Genomic DNA, 10,141 nt, shown 5'->3' on the forward strand with positions numbered 1-10,141 from the left:
TCCTCCCTGAAACGTCGCCACAGAAAGTGAAAGTGCCCGTAGAGCAGATAAAGACCCGGCCGACCAAAGAAACATCAGGGCCACAGGAGCAGGGCAGAGTCTGATTGGTCCAAAGTAGGACCTGGTCAACAGGATGAAAAAGAACAAGATTGTCAGACTGTGAAGACTCACAAAGCCGTCTGTCAGTTGTCCTTTAATCACAGGATGAATGAACAGGCGTCAGCCGGCACTTGAAAACACTTATAATTTCCCTGTGTACAAATGTTCTTCTGTTTATGAATGAAAACGTTAACGATGTTTGAGTTATTAACGATGTGTTACGCTCAGTTTAAGCCTCCGAAATGGCAAGATATTAAGTTGACCATTCAGTCAGTCAGTCATTCAGGCTGTTAATCAGTTTCAGATAAAGGATGAGGGAGACGGGAGAGTGAGACAGTGACAGATCGAGGTCTTTAAGAGTGTGTGAAGGTATTTCTTTCTGAATCCAAAACTTCACCGTTAATTACATAGATAGATAGATACTTAAATAATAATAATTAAAGGTAAATGCTGTCAAATACACAGCTGCAGGGCAAACACGGTCGTTAACATTCAAACTCAGCAACTAAAGCGTTTTCATTCAAAACAGCTAACAGCTTCACTCCAATGGGAACTGTTTACACCCACTTCCTAATTTTCCTTAACCTGAGACGTGCTTATATTTCAGTATTAACACAATCTTCAGGTGGTTGTTACATTAACGTGGAATGTTTTTGGACAAATATATTTCCTGCTCGATTTCGCAGTTTATTCACTGAAACACAGACGGTAAACATACAGTATAAATAGCCCATCAACATCAATTGATCCGGTATTCGTTAAATAATATATTAACCTTCAAAGCACGTCATGCGGTAGCTGTGATATATAGTTAATCAGAGGGAAAATGCAGCAGGAATTCAGCAGCCAACAAAATAAACAGACGTGGGTGAACAATGATGTTTGCCTCTGGGTGTGTGTTACACAGCAGCGCTCCTGGTAACTGAAATTACATCAGACGCTGCTGTGAAGTTAAGTGATGACATTCTCACACCATCAGTCACCATGGTGGAGTCTTCAACTGTGAGTTTTGTCAGTAATATCACGTGGCGTTCCACCGGTCTAAATGCTGCGCACCGTAAATGAAATTCAGAATTCGTTCGTTCGTTCTCCGTTGACTGAGTTTGAACGAGTTTAAAGAGGCTTTGAATTTGCCCGTGTGTTTCAGATGGCCCCGGACTACGACCACCTGACACTGATGGAGAAGGTCGAGGTGTTCGAGCACGCCGTCAACAACACGGCCGGAGACGACCTGGCCAAGCTTTTGTGGCTCAAGAGCCCCTCCTCCGAGGTGAGACGCTCTGCCTCTTCACTCTGCCGGCACAGGGGAGGATGATCGAGCGCACTTGATCTCCTCAGCGTCCGCCCTCATTTTTCAGTGGCTCTGGGGGAAAATGTCAAGAGTGCTCAGTTATACAGAAGATAACGTACAGATCTGTAACTGAACATTTTTCAAGAGGCCGGCTCACTCATGCTTTGGCAGCCATTTTGGAAAGGGTATGAAACCTAGCAGAGAGAGAGGGAGAGAGTCTCAGTCCAGTCTCTCACATTTCTAAATACCGAGAGAAATAAAGTGGTAGTGAAATAAAACTATTGTAATCCCTGAAGAAGCAGGTTTCTGTGTCTGTGTCCTACTTTCAAACCACTGACTTTGCAGGACTTCACAAACAGACCTTCAAATTGAATCCATTTTTAGGAACATTAGTACCTCGTGTTCCTGATGTTCTGCATGTTCAGGTGTCTGGAAAGATGTGTCAAGCAGCCTGCCAGAGATTTTTTCTCTTGTGCCGTTTTCCACACTGCTCTGCTCTAATGTCGGGAAAACCAGAAGAACTCCTCCCCCACTCCCCCGTAATCCAGATGTTATTCCTTCTCCAGGTGTGGTTCGACAGGAGGACCAATTACACCCGCTCCCTGGCTGTGATGTCAATGGTGGGCTACATCCTGGGACTGGGTGACAGGTGAGCTTCTCGGCCAAAAGTTTGACGCATTATTTCAAAACAGATTTGTTGGAATAATGACGATTAACATGAGACATTAATAAAGAGGTTGTTTCCGTTTGATCAGGCATCCGTCCAACCTGATGTTAGACCGGTTAAGCGGCAAGATCCTCCACATTGACTTTGGAGACTGTTTTGAGGTGAGAGGAGATTTTCTTTCGACACATTATCCGCAGATTATTCTTGTATCGTTCACCTGAGACTTAAGTTTCATTATGACCCTCAACAGGTGGCCATGACCAGAGAGAAGTTCCCTGAGAAGATCCCGTTCCGACTGACGAGGATGTTGACCAACGCCATGGAGGTAGGCAACTCTGCACGGTCTCATGCCCTTATGAGAAACGCTAAATAAAGTCTGTATTACTGCGTGTCTAAATCTATGTAGCAGGAAAATCTTTTTAATAATCTCTCATTTTTTTTTATCCAAGTGTTTCTAAAGTCCTCCAAACTGACGCTACGAAAAACTTCTCTACTGGACTTAAAGTGAACTCTGTCTAAGCTGCTTCTCCCTTTTTCCTCTTTATATCAGTCAAAAATAATAATTAATCTTCCCCAAGTGTGCAGTGCTTTATCAGAACTTTGGACTCACTTTGGCGTTTATTTAATGAGCTAAGAAGAAAAAGGAATTAAACATGAAAGCATTAAGAAATAAAACTCGATATTTTATGCAGGAGCTCCTCAACCAAACCTCTAAATACTGGATTGGATTCTGCCCTCACCGACCAGATTGATTGATTCCTCCAGAAACTATATCTAAATTCTCGTCCTGTGATGCTGCGAAAGCTTTGTTTCCATCAGTGAGTGTTTTTGCTCCGACTGTTCGCCAGGTGACGGGCTTAGACGGTAACTACCGCATCACCTGCCACACGGTGATGGAGGTGCTGAGGGAGCACCGGGACAGCGTCATGGCCGTGCTGGAGGCCTTCGTCTACGACCCGCTGCTCAACTGGAGGCTCATGGACAGTAAGGGAGAAGGGAAACGTTAAACAGGCAAATTACACGCCGCAGACTCCAAAATAAGCACGACAGCACGAGTGACAATTACAGGGAACCGAATGTGAATGAGTTCAGTCCAGTAGAATAAGTCAAGGTTTGTAAATTAGTCATGGCTTCGTCAAGGTTAGCGCAGTTGAGTTGGTGAAGAGCGTTGGGCATGAAATTTAATCACATCAGGCTGGAAAACTAAAATCTTGTCCCAGTGGTAAAATGGAAATCTGTTTTTGCTCGTATTCGGGAGAGAAACTGATCTAATGGTTAAAGAAGTGGTGCAAACATCTAAAGGTCGTTAGTTAAATTTAAAGTGAGCAAAGTGAATGAAGTCTCTCTCTCTCTCAACAAACACTTTCATGGTCGCCTTGAGGGAGACATTTAATCCACAACAGTGAAATAGATCGGTTTCATTATGAATGAAGGTTGTTATTTTCTGTTTTTTATTTAGGACGAGTTAGCAGGTGTTTTTTTTTTTGATCATTAAAATGTTCTTTGAATAATTATACAAGAATCTGTGTTTTCAAGGATTTAAACAAAACAAAACAAAACAAAAAACAACAACTCACACCTTCCCTGTTTTCGCCCCAGCAAACACCAAAGGCAACAAGCGTTCCCGCACCAGGACCGACTCGTACACTGCTGGACAGTCAGTGGGTGAGTCTGTGAAGCGTGGCCCTGAACTGCTTCCTGTTTTTCTGCACGTTTTAATGTAAGAAAGTGTTTAACCCTGTGACTGTGTGCTGTCCTCTGCAGAGGCTCTCGAGGGCATAGATCTTGGAGAGAGCACACACAAGAAACCAGGGACCACAGTGCCTGAATCCATTCACTCCTTCAGTGAGTTACCCGTTCAGTCTGTCTTTGCGTGGGTTATTTGTTGTTGTCCAGCCCTTTAGGTTTTCCTCTGGTTGCTTCACCACAACAATACCGAGCTCTCTTGCCGTCGTGAATGATTGGAGCAGCTGCTGTGCTGTTGTACGGCAGCACTCAAGTCCACTTTGATTTCCTCCAGTCTTAATGGAGAGAGAGAGAGAGAGAGCACTCCAACTTTCTTTTGTGTAAGTTGTTAGTCGTTATTGATGTCGGCATATTTGTTTTTGTCAGTTGGAGACGGCTTGGTGCAACCTGAAGCACTCAACAAGAAAGCCATTCAGATTATCAACCGAGTGAGAGACAAACTCACAGGTGAGTTTTGCAGCACAAACCACATGTAAAAAAAAAAAAAAAAAAAAAAGACTTGACACAAATAGCAGCTTATATACAGTTATTTTTATTTTTCCAATGAAGTTCCTGCAGGAAATAACAAGTATTTTATTTTAGCATTGTCCTCAAGTCAAATTAAAACCGTGTAAACAGAGCTGAAATTCTTTACAAGGAAAGAAAAAGTATTATTACCAGTCCTCAAACACCCGATTCAAACCTGAAGGAACTCGGGTCGTACTTGCGTTTGTGACGAGAGTTTGTCGTCCCCCCCTTCAGGTCGAGACTTCTCTCACGATGAGACACTGGATGTGCCGGTACAAGTAGACCTCCTCATCAAGCAAGCCACATCACACGAAAACCTGTGCCAGTGCTACATCGGATGGTCGGTACTCCTTCACACTTCAGAATGTAGTTAGCTCAGTAGTATAATGCAGCAGGAATCCACTTATAAACTGTTTAATCTGACTTGAGTCATATTGATGTGAAACAGCTTTGACGAGTAATCTACTTTTATTTTTTATTTTTTTATCTTCAGGTGTCCATTTTGGTGAGGAGCTATCTTCAGCAGCCAAGGTTAACCAAGAAGAAGCACTCAACTTTTTTTTTTTTTTTTTTTGTTCTTTTTATTTTGCTGTTGTAGAATTGTACGATTTTTCCAGTGAAATGTTTTAAGTTAATGAGAAAGAACCTTAAGAGCTGTGTTTTTAATCTGATGATCACACTTCAAATGACTCTTTCCATCGCTTTTAACACCATAATCACTTGCTACAAGCTTTCGACAGCGGCCATATTGTAATAATAAGTTATGACGTTTTCTTACTGCGCACCCTGTACGCCACTTAGAAACCCCACCAGTCCGTTGTATCATTATGAATTAATGTGACACGTTTCAAGAACATGGTATGCCTTTTACTAACTGGAACATTCTTCAGTGGAAGACACAACAAACACTTTTTGATTTGAGATAATCATAATAAACTGTATGGGCATTTGTGTGCCAATAAACCCTGTACAGATACTGCTGTGACTGTGCTGTGTTCATCCGACAGGAGAGGTTGTTTATTTGGCAGAGCTCGTGGTTCGAAATGGAAAGGAGCAAAAGTAGAATATAAAAAATTAATATATATATATATATATTTGGTATGAGGCAGGTTTGCTGTTTAAAAGGCAAGGTGCACCTCTCCCCTTGTTTTTCCTCTAACACCCACAGAGGGCACTCCGACTCCTAAGATTCGTCCTCCCAGCAGCCACTTTGGGAGAGGACGCACTCGGCCCGGTCAGGAGATAAAACCAGAACAAAACAGCAGGAATTTTTTTGAACATTTGCTTTGTCACGTGAGATGAGAATTCTTCTTCCATCCGCAGTTACGCCATATTTATTTTTTCATGTTGAGACCACGGGGGAGACCGGGAGTCATTTACAGCGAAATCTCCCTGACAAATAAAAAAAACAAATCAGATGAAGCAAATTGCAGAGGCAGCAGTGGAGAGACCCCCGTTAATTTGGTTTCCTGTGCTGTTATCTGGTCAATGCAAAGTAGCTTCTGTTTTTACTGGAGCTCATTGGTATTCCTCCTCTTATTTCTCCATTTATTTCTTCCCTGCATTCTCCTCTGAAGGTTAATTACTTATAGATAGTTAAGGATTACGGATCAACAAAAAGCAGCCCATTGATCTCTTCCCTGCCGTGCCCACCTCTGCAATGTCACACTCCTTACACATTGGGACAGAGGCCTGGTGATTATCTGTTCATATCGATCGATTCCTCCACGCTCTCCCCCCCTCCCCCCTCTGTCACTTTCTTCCCCGCCTGCCGCCAAAAGCTCATTATTGAAAATGTGACTTTTCATAGTCTCCGTCACCGTTTCTGTTGTTCTTTCTCACCTGTCTAATTTGTATTTTTTCAGCCTCTCAGGTCTGTTGAGGGCCCCGGCGAGTCAATAGCTCAAGTTAAATAGGCTGCATTGATTGGGAGAGGGATTTAGCTGTTTACCGACTGCGGAAATGGGCTGGAGCCACAGAAAAACAGCACGAGCGTGTGCATGGAGCAAGTCGGTGGTGACAAATGATACTCATTGGGAGGCGATGTCCCCAAATGAGGGAAGGTGAAGGGCTTGGTGGCGGAGGCTGTGGATGCAGCGGGCCAGCGCTCCATCAGCCATTAACGGTTGTCACGTGAAGCCATCCAGGGCCTGGCACCTCGAACCGAGACGGGAAAACAGCAACACATCCAGGAGTGTGCACGCTCCCCCAGGATGTCTCCTTTGCCCGTTCGTGTTCTCTCCATTCCTTGAGCTTGTATTCCTCCACAAGAGCTCCCCTCTGGATGTTATTCCACTTCCTTGCACCCTCTTTAGCTTCTCATGACCCCTGGAGATTTCATAAGTGCCCTCTCCCAACATCGCCGCGTCTGGAGTGTCGTCGCACAAACCGAAGCACCCTCTCAGGATGGAGAGGATTCAAGTTTTCTACTAAAAGAATCCAATTACCTTTTTAATTTCTCGACAGTCAGATGTTGCTGATGGATAAAGAACATTGCGAGTCCACCAGTTTGCTGTACATCCACCGTGAGAGAGAGTCGGCCTCCGCACCTTCTCAACCGCCGAGGTCTTGAGTTTGTTTCCTTCCCAACAATTCTGCAAGATTACTACTTGCACTTCCATAATGTTGGGATTAAAAAAGAGATATCCTGACTTTTCAGAAGTCGATCACACTAGAGAGTCCATCACTTCATTTTCTACCACCCTGGTTGCAGAGGCAGTACAGACGCCTCCCTCCCCAGCAGCTTCTTCCAGCTCGTCCTGAGGGAACCCTGAGGTGTTCCCAAGCCAGTTCACACGTGTACTTCCTGTCCCGGCGTCTTCTACCAGTTCGAAGTGACCGGAAAACCCGTCTGACACGAAGGAGCAGTGGCTCCACTCTGGATGTCTGAGCTCCTCACCCCTCTCTCTGTGGAGGAGACTCGTCTCAGCTGTTCGTATCCGCGATTTGCAACTGCTCAAAAGCTCGAGACCGTAGCTGAGTGTTGGAGCGTAGACCCACTGGTAAATTGAGAGCTTCACCTTCAGACTCGCCACACTCAGCACACATCAGTCCGGTACAGCGGCTGCATTGCTGCTGATGCCGCACCAAACCCCCCCCGTCCATCTCACGCTCCATTTTACCCTCGATCAAGAACAAGACCCCGAGATATTTGTTCTCAATCACTTCATGCAGCAACTCCCGCCCATCGCCGAGGGGAGCAACCAACTGTTTTACCAGCAACGAAAGCAGTGTGTGTGTGTGTGTGTGTGTGTGTGTGTGTGTGTGTGTGTGTGTGTGTGTGACAGAATATACAGTAATGTACCATCCACTCCTATCTCATCCTTCACTGCAAACCATGTTCATCTCTTGTGGAGCAGTTTCTTCTCAGGCCGAGCCGTTGATCGACGGTTTGCAGTAGAACTGAAGTGAAAACCAGAACTCTATTACAATTTGTAATACGGTGAATTACTAAAAGTGCAGGTCACAACATGATTTTATTCCACGACAGAGCCGCCCTGGTTCGGCTAGCACGCACGTGGCTTCAGGACTATTAATCTCTGTTAGTCGGTCACACAAATTTACTGATTTCAGTCTGAAATTATCATTATCATTAGAAAGATGTTCAGACTTTGAGTTCTGCAGATGCAATGAGAAGACACTGAGTAGATTGATGTTTAGTTTTTAGGAGATTCAGAGCAATGGAGGGATTTTAGTGCGAACGGTGAAATGAATGAGGGACACAATTCATTTTCTCTTCGGGGATCACAGGTGATGTGGGACGGAGCTTCAGCTCCACGGCGGCGCACTGTGGGTCTAATTAAGGTGTCATGAAAAATGTATGGCTCCTTGTAAGAGTGTGTGGATCTGGTGTGAAGGAGGAGAAACTTGCAGAAGTTAAGTTCAGTCAGGAAAAAAAAGAGAGTCCAGCAGGAAGTGAAGCACATGTGCGGAGTGCTAGCTGGATTCAGCGGGAAAACAACAAACTCCTCTGCCTCCCCGTGGTTATGAGAACACTTTGTCTCTCACACTAACACAGCCCCCCCTCCAACTCTCTCTCTCTCTCTCTGGCATGGCTAACTACTGTGACGAGCAGGAGAGAGAGAGGCAGAGGCGATATTGATGGCCGACCAGAGGAGTTCGATAGCAGGCTCTGGAGTTGTTTAAAGCGGGAGCCTGCAGCCGGGACTCGGGCTGTCTTTGTGCACTGTGGTGTAAAGCAAGTATCGATGAACTTGACAGCAGTTTAGCCCGCCTGAGATGGGCTGCTCTCTAAGGACACTTCAAACATGTTCTCCCCGCCAGCTTCAGCCTTGTTTACCCTGCCTATTAAATGTTCCCGGGTAACGGGATGATTCAAGTTAATGTGGTGACGGAAATCTCCAGCTTATTCACACTTATTCTACATCATGTCTTACTGTAACTGAGCAGACGCAGGCCGAGGAGGGACAAGATGGTGGGAAACTGGGCCAGTTCAAACCTCACCGGGGAGTTTGTGAGACGCCGGCTCCAAATGGCGGCGTGAAGTAGTTAACTGTTTGAAAAATGACGAGTTTAATACCCAGTGACATCAGGAAATGGCACGCAGTCTGTTCATGTTTGTGTTGACGATGCTCTCCAGCAAAAACATACAAGACGGGAAAGACGCGAGGCCGATCTGACTGGTGAGTACAGAGTTTTTAAGTTTGCCGATTACACCTGAACGTAACACACCAGAGACCAGGAGTGGATAGTGTGTTACATTTCTTTCAAAGTGCTTATTATCTATATATTCATAATTACAAAAAAAAAAAAAAATCAAACGACAGAGCGTGAGAGGAGGCTGCTCGCTGAGACGAACCCGCAGAGAAACACCAGCAGAATCCCCTCGGCCTCACGGAGCTGTGTCGGCCATTGTTCAGCTGTGCGGCCTGGAGCTCCGCGCTTTTTGATTCGTTCTCATAGTGATTGTTTCTAAAATGCTCCGAGGGAGGACCGCGATGCTCAGCAGTACTGAGGAGAATGAAACTACAATGACTCCATATGTTTGGCCCAGTGTTGTTTTAAGTCTCAATAGTTCAGTAGCATGAAGCTGCTGCTCGGTGATAAACTGAAAATACTTTTTTTTTTTATTAAGTCAAATTTGTCGGTTTGATCCTTTTTTTGTTGGAAGTTTAAATAATAATAAAAATCTCAAATGATTCCAAACATATCTTTTAAGTGCTGTGCGTTGACAGTGGGGAAAACAAAACACTTACCTGGTGGTGCTCCAACACCCACACGCACTTTTACAAGCGTCCGCTGTAGAAAACAAATGGAATATTTTAAGTGCGGGGGTTGGAGGCCGCGGTGGAGCCGAGGCGAGGTGACTCAGCCGTGATGAGTCAAACGTCAAACCAGCAAACACACAAAATGCGTCTTTCAGTGAAACCTTTAAAGGTCCGCCGCGGAGTTTTCTCTTACCACGTGTTTAAGTTCGGTGTTTCTCGACAAAAAGTATCGTGTGTTTTTAAATATGTTGAATTTGTTTCCTTCATGAAACATTTGATAAACCGTGATATCTCCGTAACGCCTCGCTCGAACTTCTTCAAAATCGGCACAAACATTCACTTTGACTCAAGGAAGGTCAACTTCACTGTGACATCATAATGTTCTGCAAAAACACTTTCTGGCCGTTGTTCAGTGCTGTAACTCGGGAAGGCGAGGCGGAGGAATTCTAGTTTATAGTTGCATCCACGACCCGTGTTAAAAGAAATAACAGGAATATAACGGTTTATAAAAACAAACAAATGCTGTTGCACTTTTGAGAGAAGCTGGTTGAAAATTCCTGGCGTATTTTTTTTTTCTAGTTGTGGCTGTTATTCCCTCGGGTT

The 10,141-nt window shown here is 44.6% G+C and overlaps 1 protein-coding gene across 2 annotated transcripts in view; it reads left to right on the forward strand.

Moving 5' to 3' along the window:
- mtor (mechanistic target of rapamycin kinase) overlaps positions 1–5,276 on the forward strand; it is an 85,170-nt gene extending 79,894 nt beyond the window's left edge. For both annotated transcript variants that reach the window (XM_022753140.1, XM_022753142.1), the window contains 10 exons: positions 1,247–1,369; positions 1,957–2,039; positions 2,146–2,218; positions 2,308–2,382; positions 2,906–3,041; positions 3,657–3,722; positions 3,822–3,902; positions 4,170–4,250; positions 4,545–4,650; positions 4,804–5,276. In XM_022753140.1, the coding sequence (XP_022608861.1) occupies positions 1,247–1,369; positions 1,957–2,039; positions 2,146–2,218; positions 2,308–2,382; positions 2,906–3,041; positions 3,657–3,722; positions 3,822–3,902; positions 4,170–4,250; positions 4,545–4,650; positions 4,804–4,819 (840 nt within the window). In that variant the 3' untranslated portion in view covers positions 4,820–5,276. The remainder of the gene's footprint in view (positions 1–1,246; positions 1,370–1,956; positions 2,040–2,145; positions 2,219–2,307; positions 2,383–2,905; positions 3,042–3,656; positions 3,723–3,821; positions 3,903–4,169; positions 4,251–4,544; positions 4,651–4,803) is intronic.
- Positions 5,277–10,141: the final 4,865 nt, after the last annotated feature.

Source organism: Seriola dumerili, unplaced genomic scaffold (assembly GCF_002260705.1).
Source record: "Seriola dumerili isolate Sdu_G_001 unplaced genomic scaffold, Sdu_1.0 BDQW01000190.1, whole genome shotgun sequence".
Lineage (NCBI taxonomy): Eukaryota > Metazoa > Chordata > Actinopteri > Carangiformes > Carangidae > Seriola > Seriola dumerili.